Genomic DNA, 16,133 nt, shown 5'->3' on the forward strand with positions numbered 1-16,133 from the left:
TTCTGTCTTAAACCTAGGCTTCTATCCCCAAGTCTCCACGGAAACTATCACCAGTGACAACCTTGTTGCTAAATGCATTATTTCAGTGACTTACAGGTGGCCTTGCCGCTTCTCTTTCTCCTCACATCCATAAAAATATGATTCATTAACAAATTCAAAGCCACCACCGTTCCTTGCCTGGATAATGGTAAGAGCTTCCTAATTGCTAACCTTGATTCTATTCTTGCTCTCCCACCGTCTTCAAATACCATCTCTGTATAAAAAATATTTTACTTAATTTATCTTGTTTGTTATCTTTCCTTTCTCAGAATCTAATCTGAATGAGGATTGAAACTTCCTTGTTTGATTTTTTGCTATATCCTTGGTACCTAGAATGGAAAAAACTCACTGCTGTGGAGTCGATTCAACTCATAGTGACTCCCCTCCCTTCAGTTTCTGAGGCCATATTACTAACAAAGCAGATTGCCCAGTCTTCCTTCTGAGGAGTGGCTGGTGGGTTTGAACTGCCAGCCTTTTGGCTGGGAGTCAAATGCCTTAGGCCCTACGCCACTATACCACCAGAGCTCCTACCTGACATAAATTAGACCCTCATGTATTAGATGAATGATTTAAAAAAAAAAAAAAAAAGAAAGAAAGGTTAATAGACTATGGCCAAAAGGCCAAGTAATTCACCTCCTGACAGTTACCAGGCATCATTTTTTTATGACAGGTTATTAAATTATGTAACTAGTTAAATATTATATTATCCAATAAAAATGAAGTTAAAAAGAAAACATTATTTCTCTGAAAACTAAGGTGATTGCTTTGGTAATATTCAATGAAGGCAAGTCACAAAAAGGAATTGCTTTAAAATTGCTAGTAAAAACAACTCTCAAAATTTTGGGAAAAGCATAGAATATCTGCAAGGTTTTTGTACTGAAATTGCTTTATGACAGTTTTAAGTTCTGACTCAACTTCAGAGGAGCCAAACCGGAAGTGGTATGTGATGCTTTATGAGGATGACTTCTGCTCCGAAGCTAGGACTGCAATCACTGGATTCATATTCAGATAAAAAACCTTGGCTTTATATCAAAGGATTGTCACATAAATACTAATTTATGTTTGAAGGTCAAATACAATGTTGAGGGTGTTGTTTTTATGAGTTTCTGTTTTAAACATTTTTAAAAATGCCCTGTAGCCCCAATGGATTTTATTACAGGACATCTGTGTTGTGTCCAATTCTTGTTGTTGTTGCTATTGTTGTTTTTCAAGCACGATTGGTAGCATATTATACATATTGCTGTACATCTTGTTCTTTTTACTTAACAATATATCTTAGTGATCATTCCACACCAGGAAACAGACACAGAGTATTAATCAACTTTTAAAAGCGGACTAGAATTCTACTTTATGGGTACAATGTAATTTATTTCTTTATGGTTATGTAGGTTATTTATATTTTTTGAAAAAATAAGTAATATTGTAAAGAATTCTGGGCATGTATATAACTTTACTGTGTGTGTGGCTGCATCTAGAGGATACATTCTTAAAGTGACATTTGTTTTTCTTTCTCGATATTACAGTTCTAGATATTTTGCTTATTATTGAAAATCGTTTTTTGAAGTCTCCAACTGTCATTGCAGACCTGTTTATCTCTTCAGTTGTGTCAGTGTTTGCTTCATGTGTTGGGGGCTCTGATGTTAGCATTTATATAATTGTTACATGTTCTTGATTAATTAACCCTCACCATTTTATAATGTCTGTCTTGTCTCTTACAACAGATTTTGACTTAAAGCTCCCTTTTGCTTACTATTTGCATGGATTATTTCTTTTCATCCTTTCACCTTCAGCCCACTTGTGTGTTCGAGCCTAAGATGTATCTCTTGTAGACAGCGAGTAGGTGGACCATGGTCTCCCCACCCCCTCTCTGTTCTGCCACTCTGTGCATTTTGATTGGAGTATTTAATCCCTTTGCCTTTGCAGTGTAGTAAATTACTTAGTGTGGCTTTTCTACCCATAAGTCTTTATAAACTCCAGGGTGGGATTTTCTATGAGCAACTGAGGAGCTCCTGATTGCTGAAGCTATCCACCTGGGTTATTTCTGTTGGGTGTGGCACAATACAATGTTCTGGGAGGTTCCCACTCTCTCTCACGTGCTTAGCATTCTGATGCTGTGATTGGCTAGTTTGACCACCCTTCCGGGCTCAAAAGGAGGCCTCCTGGAGGTAGAATTCTCTCTGACTGCTGGTTGAGGAAGACGTGCTGCCGAAAGAGACACGTGCTGCTGGGAAAGAGACGCAAGAGACACACATTGCTGAGTGAGACACCAAGGGACCAGCACTGCTGGGAAAGAGACTGTGTTGGCTGAGGGACGGTGGGCTGGGAGAGAGACTGAGCGTTCTTCCTGAACTTGAGTTGTAGCCTGGTGCTTCCCTAATAAACCCCGTAATCCGTGAGTTCTGTGTGGCCACTGCAGCGCATTATAGAACCCAAGAGAGAGGTGGTGGGTGCTTTGGGAGGAACAGTTGGAGAAAAGACTGGAGGGAGGCAGCATGTCTGGCCTCTCAGAAATAGGCCTTGGGCTATTGATAGTAATTCTGTCTTCCTCTTGTGGGATTAGAGGAGGTCAGAACATGTGGCCTCCTTGCCGTTTTTGCAGCCTTTATAGGAATTACTACTAAGGAAGGACTTACTTCTGCCACTATATTATTTGTTTTTTATGTCTTACTCTTTTTTTTTTTTTTTGCAGTGTTTCCTGCAAAGTGTGGCCATAGCTACAGGATAGGCTATGTCTCTCCATAGAATAAATTCCTATAAGTGACATTTTTGCAGTTTATTTCCATGCTTTAACAACTCAGTGACTTTTGGTTAGGATTTATGTACTAGTCAGAATTGACTTGAGATGCTTAGACTTGGTTTTGTCAGTTTTGCTCAATGAATTTTTTACTCTGAACTTGTAATTGAAATCCATGTCAAAAAAACACTTTTATGATAGTGAATCTAGAACTCTTTAGCCTAAACACCCATTTCCCAATTGAATAATTGTTTTGATGACAACGTTCTTGAGAAAGGGAGGTATCTTAGGCTCACAGCTACAATATAGAACAGACTGTACCTCTTCCCTCTTCTGCCAAGAATCTGTGCTTTGTAAATATCAGCCCAGCACATTTGGCAACCATAGGAGAACATAGCCAGTCTCAAAAAGAATGACCACGTTTGCAATTTCTGCTTTTCCTTTTTATGTCTTTCTGCTGTTTAAAATAATAATTATACAGACACACACACACATACATGTACATATATATATATATACACACACACATACATTTACATACATACACATACAGAGATGTTTTTAGGTGGAAAAATATTTCATTATTTTCCCTAATTTATTAGTAAGAAAATGAGTTATAAATGAAATTTCCATTCCGTTTTGCTGTGCTTGATGTTTGTCTCCTGAGTAATACATGTCTCGCTGACCCATGCCAGAAGTTCATGAACTGCAAAGAACAAAATCCACAGGGTTCTGTCATCAGTAGACTCCATAAGCATTTTTTGAGCCAGATTTCGGCACTTGTTCAGACTTAAATCATTAGGGGAGAATCTTAATTCATAGCTGAAAATTAAATATGTTAAAAAACAATTATAAACTTCCTGTTTGTGTTGAACTTTTGCTAGAGAAAGAGTCTAGGGGGAATTTCATTTACCCTTTTAAGGGATAAATATTATTCACATTGCCTTGGAAACAGCTAAATCATAGTTGTGCAGTAAGTTTAGTATCACTTACTGAATTAAATGGTGTTGGTCTGGAGTTGAAAACCATACTTTTCTGCGGTGTTTAAGATTTATTACTTTTAAGATAAAGGTGAAATAATTTGCTTTTCAAAAATTTTCAAGCTCTTACTAAGTTTAGGAAACAAAACAGATTTTACCATTTTGAGGCTGAGGGATTATTTTCTGTGTGAAGAATGTTAACTGGCACTGTCTTAGTGTTTCATGATCTGCAAGTCAAAGAAAATAAATGGCAGGACCTTTTTAAGACACTAAAATGCAGAAACTGTATCCACACACGTGTGTGCATGTATGTGTGTGCATGTATGCATTTCACTGGTTCAATGTTGTTATTGGTAGGTGCCATCAAGTCGGCTCCAGCTGATAGCACCCTTATGTGCAACAGAATGAAACACTGCCCAGGCCAATACACCCATTTGAAAATGGACAGTGTTTACAAGAAAATCACATGGCATGCTTGTGGAGTAGCATTGTTTCGTAGTTACTGCTGAGTAATTATGCTCTGGTGAACCAGTCTTAACCTCAGACAGCAGGGCATAAATCAGAAGACTTATTGAGGGAGGAAACGGTGAGGCAATGACCCATCTTAACATGGTTCAGACTGCATTAGTTTTGTTGAAAGTAAACAAAAGCATTTCCTATTTTGTTTGCTTACCATGTATAGCAACCTCAGAGGCCATAGGCTGCTATGGGAGCCATAGGCTCCCTTGGGAAGGTAGTGTGTGTGTGTGTGTGTGTGTGTGTATTTGTGCATCTTGAGTTTCATTTGCTAGCTATCAGAGAAACACACATCTCCCCATGTGATTGACTAGTACTGCACTTTGCCTACTCATTAGATAACATTCACTGGATGTTTCAAATACAGGAAGAAGCTGGCTTTGGAAGCAGCTGATTATGCTGTCTTCTTAAATTAATGGAGGCCTCTAGTCAGGGAAATCTCCTGCATAACAGAGGGACATTCCCGGAAGTATGGTCCCTCCCAGTTTTTTGTAGGTGGCATAGCACCTCACATGGGAACAGATAGCACAGGACACACAGAATAGCTTCCAATGAATTCTATGTAATATCCCCACAGATTCAAGAAGATCCTGTATCGACTAAAGTGGGACACATTGCTATATAGAAACATTCATCAGAGAGCAAGAAAGCATTCTTGAAAATAAAAAATTGGATTGTCTGACCTACTTTACCCATCACTGAGAAACAAACAACAACAAAAACTACTACACAGGAAAAATGGACATAGTTAATATTATGGATGAATATTGATTATGCTGATAATTAGAAGTATATTCTATATTTTAAAAAATGGTAAGATGTACTATGCCAGGAAGTAGGATATATTCTCTCCCCTTAATACACCCTATACCCCACCCCCTGTAGCTAAAGCATGGAGGATGGGTATGAGACTTAAGAACAGATGTAGTAAAAACCAAAAAAAAAAAAGCCAAACTCAGCGCCATCAAGTCGATCTCAAGTCATAGCCATGCCTCCTTGGGTTTCCAAGGCAGTATCTCTATGGAAGTAGATTGCACAATCTTCCTGCTGAGGAGTGGCTGGTAGGTTTGAACCACCAGCTGTCAGATGTCTTAGGCACTACACCACCATAGCTCCTACTGTGCTAAAACACATGTGAAATTGTTTACTACAGATTAGTAAATAAACACAAGTAAGCCCATGCTTACCTTTTTTACTAGGTAATCTACCTCTGATTAGTAACAATAGGATAGTTTATGCTACAGTAACAAATGTTGTTGTTGTTGTTGTTATGTGCCGTCGAGTCGGCCCCGACTCATAGCGACCTCTCCTTGGGTTTCCGAGGCAGTATCACTACGGAAGTAGGATTGCCCAGCCTTCCTTCCGAGGAGTGGCTGGTGGGTTTGAACCGACAGCCTTCTGGTTAACAGTCAAGTGCTTTAGCCACTATGCTACCAGAAATATTAGTAGCTCAATGCATATAAGCTTTTCTCTCAATCATACAAAATATGTTGCAGGTCAGAAGCCCTCCAGGGAGCTCCTTCCACATAGTAACTCAGGGATCTAGGCTGATAAAGGCCTATAACTACAGAGATGAACTAAAATTGGATTGGGTTCTGGGATACCAATATGCTTTCTCTGAAGGAATACACAATTCAGTGGCATTAGAGAAAGTAGTTTATGTGCTTGAATCACTTATTTCTTATTTCATTCCTATCACAAGCTTCTGAGATGGGTAAGGCTATTACTGAGATCTTCAATTTACCTTGACTTAATTTGAATCTGTGGGGTGTCTGAGTTTTGCAAAAAATTGCAAATTTGTCAGCCAGACTGGAAAAGCTTTCTGTTTTTTTCATAAAAACATCCTGGGCTCTCTCCCGAGAGGTCTTCTCCGCCAAGAACGTTTTTCCCCTCTAGCTTTGGCTCTTACGTTCCATATGGAAGCAGAGTTCAACTAGTTATGAAAGAGGCACTCTAGAAAAAACTCTAATTGTGAGACCAGATGGTAAGCATTATTCAGCTGATGAGATTGTGTAGATTTGAGGGAAGGTGTGGTAATATGATCTTGTTCTGCAGCTGTGACCTGTTGTTCCAAACAGCCTTCTTCCTCGCTGCCCTTGGCGTCTGCATGCCAGGACTCTCCCTCCCTCCTTGTGGGCATCGGGGCTCTCACAGATTGAGTTGACAGATGTATAAGAAAAGAATGAAGCTTGCTCTAGGAAGAGCAACTTCTGTTATTTATTCCATCCCATAGATCATTTTTTTTTTTTAATATCCTTCGTACTATGTTACTTTTAATTTTGGCAAATCATGCAGAATTTAACTACTCTTGGTAACCAGGCACTTTGAGAGACAGTTTCCCAGGACTCAAATTGTCATGGCCCTAGCTTGATATCTTCCTCCGATGCTAAAAGATGTCAAGTCAACTTCATCATTTCTGCTCTTCTCACTTCCCCTCACAAAACAACCAACAGTTTCTCCTGTGTTTCCTCCTTCAGTGAGCGGTGCCATCATTCTTCCTTCACTCAAATTGAAAATCCAGGACTCTTTCTTCTTCCTCATCTGTCTCATGCAGTCCATCTCCTAAAATGTTTCCAATCTTTCCACCCCTCTCTCCCTGCATTGCCACTGTCCTGACTCAGGTGCTCATTATTTCTACTCTGGAATTTGGAAATATCTGATATTTTCTTTTCCCACTCTGTCATCAGTGTTGTTAAAAGAAAATCTGGCCGATGAGGCCAACAAAATAAAGATTTCAAAGATGACTAAACATGGGTCATTATTTTTATAAGCTTAGCAGGTTATTGCAGTGGGTAGCTAGGCTTGAGAACCAGAACTGGACTAGAAAATTTCAAATGCCCTAGCCAGATCGAGAAGGCCTTTGTGATCTTGGATGCCTCATCATCTGCTTCTGACTTTATAGTAAATAATAAGCCACTTGTTGTTGTTGTTGTTATGTGCCGTCGAGTCGGACCCAACTCATAGTGACCCCTCCTTGGGTTTCTGAGGCAGTATCACTACGGAAGTAGATTGCCCAACCTTTCTTCCGAGGAGTGGCTGGAGGGTTTGAACCACCAGCCTTCTGGTTAGCAGTCAAGTGCCTTAGGCACTATGCTACCAGAGCTCCTCTTGTTGTTCTTAGTTGCCATGTAATTAATTCTGACTCACAACAACCCAATAGGTGCAGAGTCGAGCTGCTGCATAGGGTTTTTCATGGCTGTGACCTTTGGAAGCAAATCCCCAGGTCTGTGTTCCGAAGCACCTCTGTGTGGGTTTGGACTGCCAGCCTTCTGGTTAGTGGTCCAGTGTGTGACCGTTTGTGCCACCCAGAGACTCCTGAACTACTTGAGCTTTACTTTCATATTGTTCTTGTCATTGCTAGGTTTTATGCGTTGCTCTGTGGGGACTCCTCCACCAGAAAGGTGCTGAATGAAAATGTACAGACTACCTAAACCACTGGCTATAGAGTATCATTTTATAGAGTGTTATTTTATCCTGTATCTTGGTAGCTGCTGAGATCTAAGAAACCTCTGGTAGGTTTGAGTTGACTCCATGAGAAACCTCCGAAACGTTTTTGGCTTCCATGCTTCTCTGTGTTCCCTTTCCCTTCTTGTCAATTTCCTCTCACCCAATTGCAGGTCCTCTGAAGATCTTATAAATAAGCTAGTATCATCTCAGAGCTTTTTGTAACGTCAGGCATCTGTCATTCGGAACATGGTTCCACCTTCTGCCCTGGGGGGCATTTGCCCTGCTACTGTGCTACACTAGCCCTCAAGAGACTTTGCCACTCACAGTGGCAATGGGAGTGGCAGTCAGGTAGATACTCAGTTTATGATGGGCTTTTACATATGGTGTCTCCGTTTGATCCTCACTGTACCATATGAAGTAGGCAGGAAACCATTACCTCTCTAGTTTACAGATGCTAAGACAGAGGTTCCTTTCATTCTTATTAACTCTGAACATATGTGAACTTGATTGTCTACTGATTATGTATTGGTGGAGTCTCTGATGCACATCTCAAATCCTGTAAGACTGAGTTAGGATGGACCATTACTTAGAGAGCTTGACTGGCATGTTTTTTTTGTTTTTAGAAGCATGGGGACAACTCATAACTCATCATTTGAGGAAGTGATTTCAGAATAATTACTCAATATTGGAATTTTCCAGGCCCCATTTTCCCTTTTGTTAATGCATTCTCATCTTTCGTTAGTTTGACACTTCTGTGAAAGAGAAGGAAAGGGAGAATAAGGAAAATCTCTATGTGGTGGTTTTACTTGTCGATTTTCTGAGCACTGTACTTCCTTAAAGGCGCTCTGGTGGTGTAGTGCCTAAGGCATTTGACTGCTAACCAGAAGGCTGGCGTTCAAACCCACCAGCCACTCCTCAGAAGGAAAGTTGGGCAATCTACTTCCGTAGTGACACTGTCTCCGAAACCCAAGAAGGGGTCGCTGTGAGTTTGATCTAACTTGATGGCAGTGAGTTTGGTTTTGGTACTTCCTTAAATTACTTGATAGAGCCTTGAAGATCTAAACACAGAGTGTTAGGACACTGCAGTGGCCTGATCACAGAACTGAAAACGTTTCTTTTAGTGAAAAAGAGAAATGACTCCAAGGTCCTCAGTGAAGTGTTCACATATATTAACTCGTGTGCAAAGCCATGGAGTTTTCCCACTTCCTGTCTCTGATCTAGGAAGAATCTGCAATTTTGGTCTAAAAGGAAGGCCCGTGGGCTAGTTTCTAGGGCCATGATTCTTTCTGGACAAACCTTACTCTTTTTTTTTTTTTATTTTAAAATTAGAAGAAACTATAAACAACAAATAAGAAGCTCTGTTGGCACAGTGGTTAAGTGGTTGGCCGCTAACTGAAAGGTCGGTGGTTCAAACCCACCAGCCCTCCCAGGAATAAAGATGTCTGTCTGTGCCCATGAGGATTACAGGCTTGGAAACCCTGTGGGGCGGTTCTGTTCTGTCCTATAGGTTCACCGTGAGTTGGAATTGACTTTGACGGCAATGGTTTATAAACAACAAATAAGCATATTTGAATTCTGTCATTTTTGAACAAACTCTGACAACGTGAGTAATAATGTAAGAATAAGGATGTTCACTCTCTGCCTCCTGGAAGGAGATACCTGCTGCTACTATCTAATCAAGATCTCACTGTATTTGAGCTCAATTAGAGCTTTGATAAAAGAAAGGAGAAAAGAAACTTGAAAGAATGTTCTCCCATTCATGAGGGGCCTGCATGTTTTTCGTTTCCAAGTAAATGGAATAATGGGACCATGCATTTTCCATCCAAGCATTTTCCACCCTGAGAATAATTCCCTTCCTGGCTTCTCAATGAGTAATGCATTATTTCTGAAACCCAAGAGGCATTCCTTTGATTTTGCTTTATGTTTAGCTTTCTGAGTGAATTTCAAGCAAGGAAATTCAAGGACTTGGAATGAATGCTCTATTAACATTTTCACTTGAAGTTCAAATAACTTCTTGGCTATTATCTTCTGATATTTGAAATATTTTTTTCTCTCTCAGGAAAGTCTAAGGTATTGCATTTATTAGAAAATGAAGCACCTTGGACTGTCTTCAAAGTGAACAGCAGTTAAAACCAATCCACGTTCGTGTTGTAGAACAAAGAGCTTTATGGGGGTACTTTGCCCGCTTCTTTATTTTCATTTCCCTGCTGAAAAAGTTCAAGAAAGAAAACTCACATTCAAAACTGGGCTGTTTGGAGACTAATTCTCATTTGTTTACATTTTGTGAAACTTATGCCTTGAGGTTAGTTGAAGTCTAAGACCCCAGTCCAAACCTGTGCCCACCTCAGCCAGCCACTGTTTCAATCCATAGATTCCAGTGGCCTGCTGGCATCATCCCTATGCTCTGCCTGCTCATTGTATGGCCTGATTACACATGTGGTGCCCATTAGGTGACATATAATGGGACATGATGGGGCCCAAGGGCCCCATTGACTCATGTCCTTTCAACCAAAGAACCCCAGCAAATACTGAGATAGTGTGGAAGTAGGGTATAATGCTGTTTCACAACCTCCATTTCCCTAGGAGCCCAATGGTAAGTGATCTCAGGAGCTAAATAAAATGGAATTAAGAATCTAATCTATATTTCCATTTCTCTTACAATTAGGTCTGGTGAGGTAGTGGTTAATACGTTCAGCTGCTTTCCAAAAGGTAGGTGGTTCAAACCCACCAGCCACTCCACAGGAGACAGATGAGGCAGTCTGATCCTGAAAGATACATAGCCTTGGAAAGCCTATAGGGCAGTTCTACTCTGTTTGGTAGGGTCACTGTGAGTAGGAATCGATTTGATGGCAGTTGGTTTGGTTTTGCTTTGGTCTTAATGGTTAGAGTAAAATCTTAATGATTTAAAATAGTTGGGGGAAGAAAGAACAAAGCTGATCTAGATTAGTAAAACATCTAAAGCATACAATTTGGTTTAGGATACTTACTAGTTTCAAGAAATGAAAGTATAATGTAGTATTTTCTAGAACATGGACCCTGTAAGAATGGAAACTCTGGGATTGGTATCCTGACTTTCACTTTCCAGTACTGTGGCTTCGAGCTAGTTCTTTAACCTTTCAGGGTTCACGCTCCTTGTCTGTACAACAGGGATAATTGTTTCTCTCATACGGCTAGAGTGGAGATTAAATGAGTTAATATTTGTAAAGCACATAGGAAAGCACTATTGTAAGTAATTGTTGAATAAAAATAAAAGTAAACATAAATGTTATCATGGGAAATTGTATTTCCTAATCAGCCTATGCTACTGAGCAGATAATAACAATATTGTCGATGGTGCTAATACTGAATGGTTATTACCTTAGCACTTAGCACTCATTCAATGCTTAAAACAAACTTAATAAGGTAAATATGATCAATTTTTTTTTTCAGATGAGAAAACTAAGGTAAGAGAAGTAATTTCCTTAGTTCACTCAGTTTATTAAATGGCAAAGCAAGAATTTGAGCCCAGGCATCCTGAATTCAGAAACTGAGCTTTAACTAAAACATTAAGGAATATTTGTCATTAATGCTTATCTTTCACCCGAAAGCAGTCATATGCTGTTATAAACCATGTCTCCACTCAGGAGACACAATGCAGTTTTTCATGGCTCGTTTGCTTATCAAACTCTTCATTTTTGCTCAAAATAATCAACACCAGTGACTCATATATACTCAGTAGGATCGGAATTAATGAGGTTTTATTGATTATTTTGTCGTCATTAAAACTTTTTCTGATTATATCAGAAAATGAACATTTGACTTGAAATGATTATCTAGTAGCTTTGAATCTCAGTATTTTTATGTTTAGATCACTAACTGAAAGTCTTTATGGTCGCTTGTTTTATAATTATCTTTTTTTTTCTTCTTTTTGAATCCTTATCCCTGTCTGTGTCACTGTAGGTGCCTTTATCATCTGCTGGACTCCTGGACTCGTCTTGTTACTTCTAGATGTGTGCTGTCCACAGTGTAACGTTCTGGCCTTTGAGAAATTTTTCCTTCTCCTTGCTGAATTCAACTCTGCCATGAACCCCATCATCTACTCCTACCGCGACAAAGAGATGAGTGCCACCTTCCGACAGATCCTCTGCTGCCAACGCAGCGAAAACACCAGTGGCCCCACGGAAGGCTCTGACCGCTCAGCTTCCTCTCTCAACCACACCATCTTGGCTGGAGTTCATAGTAATGACCACTCTGTGGTTTAGCGAGGAAACTAATGATGAAAAGCCAACCATCACCCACTGAGGGATGAACAGCCACCCCCTACCAAACTGCAAAGGCAAGGTCAGGTGTGAAAGAGGAAGAAGATGAACTCATGTACTTAAACACTAACCAATGGCAGTATTTGTTCCTAGACCCCACAAGACTTGATATATATTGAAAATTAGCTTATGTGACAACCCTCACCCTAATCCCCATTTCTTTTGAAAGTAGAAAGTGGAATCCTTGTAATGGAATTCATGAATAGACTTTGGAGCATCCATTTAGACTACACTAACTAGACTTTAAAAGGTTTTGTGTGGTTTGGTGCCAGTCAGATAAGAGTCTGACTTATTGAATCCACAACTTCATTTACATATAGGCTCCCTCCCTCCCTTTTTTTTTTATCCTCAAAAGATATATTTCATTTAATAAACATGTGTTTATACCTATCAGCATGCTTGTGATGAACAAGACTATAGCCTTTTTTTGCTAACTACCATAATTCCATTTTTCCCTTATGTAGAAAAATTGTAAATTAAAATCATTTTTTTAAGAAAGCATGCATATAATGTATATATGCAATATGCCTTAAAAAGATAAAAGGATACTAATTGTAAAATTTTCTAGAAAATAGAAGAACCTATGTCAGTGCCATACTTGTTAGGTTATGAAACAAACAATGCTCTCATGACATTACATTTATGACAAAAAGAATATGTACCCTAAAAAAGTCGTAGAAGGTGAAGACCAAATAAACCAAAAATACTGTTCCTGCATATTTATGACACCCAAGTGCATTCTAATAACCAGTACATCAGAGGAATTTTTTAATAGCCTGTTTTTTTTAGATTGTAATATCATACATATTCATTATAGAAAACTTAAAAAATATAGAAATGTATAAGCTCTGGTAGCATAGTGCCTAAGGCACTTGACTGCTAACCAGAAGGCTGGTGGTTCAAACCCACCAGCCACTCCTCGGAAGGAAGATGGGGCAATCTACTTCCGTAGTGATACTGCCTCGGAAATCCAAGGAGGGGTCGCTATGAGTTGGATCTGACTCGACGGCACATAACAACAATGACAACAAAAGAAAGAAAAAATAATTACTGATAATCTCACCACCCAGAAGTAGCCACCATGAATAGCTTCTTCCCCTTCTCTATGCCTATATGTATAGTAGGTACTTCTTGACATAAGTAGGATCTTACTATAAACAGTTTTGTAACCAGATTTTTTTACTTCAGCACTGCCACATTTTCCTATGGTGTTAAAAATTTTATGAAATGTAATTTGAATGGCTATGTATTGTTCCATTTAATGGATGGCACTCAGTTTATTTAACCATTCCCATATCTAGGTTATTTCTAATTTTCACTATTATAAATAATGTTTCAAAAATTTTGTGTACATAAAACTTTGTCCATATAATTGATTATTTACTAAAAACACATTCCCATGAAGGATTTTTTTTTTTTAATGTGAAATGCCTTTTTCTGGTTTTACCTTTTATAAAAAAGAATTTCCTGCTTTTGCACTGCGTGCATGGCGATTGTGAGGAAAGCCAGCTAAATTACCTTTTTACAAAAGAAATGTAGTGGCAACTTCAGTTGAGAATGACTTTTTGTACAAGAAGATGGACTAGACACAGTCAACTGTTACACATAGCCAGGACACCCTAATAATCATGTTTAGAAGTTCCAAACGTTGTTTAAAGGACCGATTCTCCAGTTCTTGGTAGCCACAACTATGATGCAGAATTGAAGAAGATGCAAAGGCATCAAATGTGCCAGGGGAATAAAGGATTAGCATATACATAGCTTGGGTAGCATGTATTCTCCAGGAATCTCCATATTAGCTGATGCCGGTTTAAAACATTGTCCAAATATACTGGTGTATGAATACAGTTAGCTGTAGTAAGGAGCGAGCTAAGTAACAGTCACAGAGGAGGTCAGGGAAGTCTGGAGTGTGTTGAAGGGAAAGATGTCCAGAAGAAGAATGGCAATTTAGGAAGAAGGAAGTTGGTGCACAGTCAGTGTTTGAGCAATGGGCAGACGGAGCAAGTGCCTACAGTGAAAAGGGTGTGAAGGGATTCACCCCTTGGTTAGCACCAAGGTGTTTGCACATACTTTATAGAAAATAGAGTGCATTCTGTATTGGAAGTGGAAAAATGAACTTGAATTTTTAGTCATGTGCATATATTCTGAAGAAGATATGGACTATTTGAAATAATAAAAATACTAATTGGACCTTAATAAATCATTGTCAATCAGTATTGGGTAATGTGTGGTCAGTGGGCTTCTCTCGTTGAGGTCTTTGGACTTGGCTTGCGCTGTGCTTTCCCTCCCTGACTTCCTCGATTCCCTGCTTCAAGGGTGGTGAGCTCTGAAATGAAACAGCCATGTGCTCCCCAGGCCAGAGCTGCTTTTGTCAGCTTGAATAGTAAGTTCTTTCAGTGTCCCCAGTTGGTGGTTTAATGTTCCATGAAAAGGGAGGAGGAGGTGTTGGGGTGATATTTGACCTTAACAGGTAACAGGACTTTAACAGGATAAGTTCAAGTGAGTTTCTTTTGAAAAACTCAGATTTTATAAAAACTTAGGATAGCTTTATGAACAACTCACTGAGAGCTTATGTAGTCACAGTGGACTTTATGCTTTTAATATTTCATAACAAGATAAAAGGTGTGTGTGTGTACATATGTATCTTTGGATTATATGTCAGTTTTATTCTCAGTATATCGCTAAGATATTGGAAAAATAAAATGCTAATTCAAATGAATGTTTCCATGACTATTTGGAAGGGAACTGTGAATATGATATTTAGGTGGATGCAAGGTTGTTAGATATTAAAATATCTTAAAACTCTTCCTTTGAAATTAGCCACCCCTTATGAATCCCCTTATTTTATTATTCAAACCATAATTTCCTAGACTCAGAACCACAGCTAACTTTATCCATTTAGTGAGTCTTGTTAGTTTGTCTTTTCTCTTTCCCAGTTAACTACTGTTTTAGGCTCTACTGTTCTTGTAATTTATTCCATTGGCCTCTAAACTTCTGAAATACTATATGTGTATTATTATTGTAGTCCCTTACCTTTAGTCTAGGGTTTGCACTCCTGCTATGTAAATATTGTAGAAACACTTCTTTAACCAGGTTACCAAGCTAAGCAGGACATTTTTGTAAGTAGATGTCTTGATCCAAATTACTTATTTTTTAATACCAAATGAGCTTTACCTGATCCCAAACCCCCATACGGACTGGAATTTGTGGGTTAGGATCTAGGTACCATTTGACACAGGAGCCAGAAAGGATTATGAATCTACCCAAGCAGGTAGATTGTTCACTCTTTAAGCATTCACCTGTATCTTGAGTAGCTTATGAGTCAGATTTCTAATTTTCCCCTTAAAGTCAAAATACTCATATCTACAGATTTTTAAAAAATATTTCTGTTGAGAATATACACAGCAAAACATATACCAATTCAAGTTTATATATGTGCATTTATGTGACATTGATTATGTTCTTCAATTTGTCAGCCATTCTCACTCTCTTTTTTTGAGTTGTTGCTCCCCATTACTGTAAACTCACTGTCTCCTCAGGTCTGTCTAATCTTTAGAGTTGCTGTTACCAGTTTGATGCCTTATAGATAGATCATAAGAGAGTGTGAGCTCCAGGCAGGCATTCTTTACGATTTAAAGTATTACTTGGTTTTTAAGAAGATTTTTTGGTTTAAAGTTTAAATGTGAGTGCAATAGGTTCAAGAGTTCATCCAGTCTCTGTGACTCCAGAATGTTTGGATTCCATGAGAATTTAAACTTCTGTTCTGCATTTTCTCCATTTTGATCAGGATTCTTCAATAAGATTCTATGAAATATAAAATTCTGTAATTTTACAGAATTCTATAAAACATTTGACCAAAATGTTCAGTAATGGTGGTTGGGTACGATCTAGTTCTTCTGGTCTCAAAAGGAGGCAGAGGAGGCAATTGTTCATGGAGGCTATTAATCTTGTTAATGATATGACCTATACTAGTGCCCATTTAGGAGCTCTGGTAGCATAGTGCCAAGACACTTGACTGCTAATCAGAAGGCTGGCGGTTCAAACCCACCAGCCACTCCTCAGAAGGAAGGTTGGGCAATCTACTTCTGTAGTGATACTGCCTCGGAAACCCAAGGAGGG

The 16,133-nt window shown here is 38.9% G+C and overlaps 1 protein-coding gene across 1 annotated transcript in view; it reads left to right on the plus strand.

Annotated features, from left to right (window-relative positions):
• LPAR1 (lysophosphatidic acid receptor 1) overlaps nucleotides 1-11,957 on the plus strand; it is a 65,184-nt gene extending 53,227 nt beyond the window's left edge. Inside the window, exon 2 of the mRNA XM_007936718.2 lies at nucleotides 11,656-11,957. Coding sequence (XP_007934909.1) covers nucleotides 11,656-11,957 — 302 coding nt within the window. The remainder of the gene's footprint in view (nucleotides 1-11,655) is intronic.
• Nucleotides 11,958-16,133: the final 4,176 nt, after the last annotated feature.

Source organism: Orycteropus afer, unplaced genomic scaffold (assembly GCF_000298275.1).
Source record: "Orycteropus afer afer isolate SDZICR_OR568_19922 unplaced genomic scaffold, OryAfe1.0 scaffold00037, whole genome shotgun sequence".
Classification (NCBI taxonomy): Eukaryota; Metazoa; Chordata; class Mammalia; order Tubulidentata; family Orycteropodidae; genus Orycteropus; species Orycteropus afer.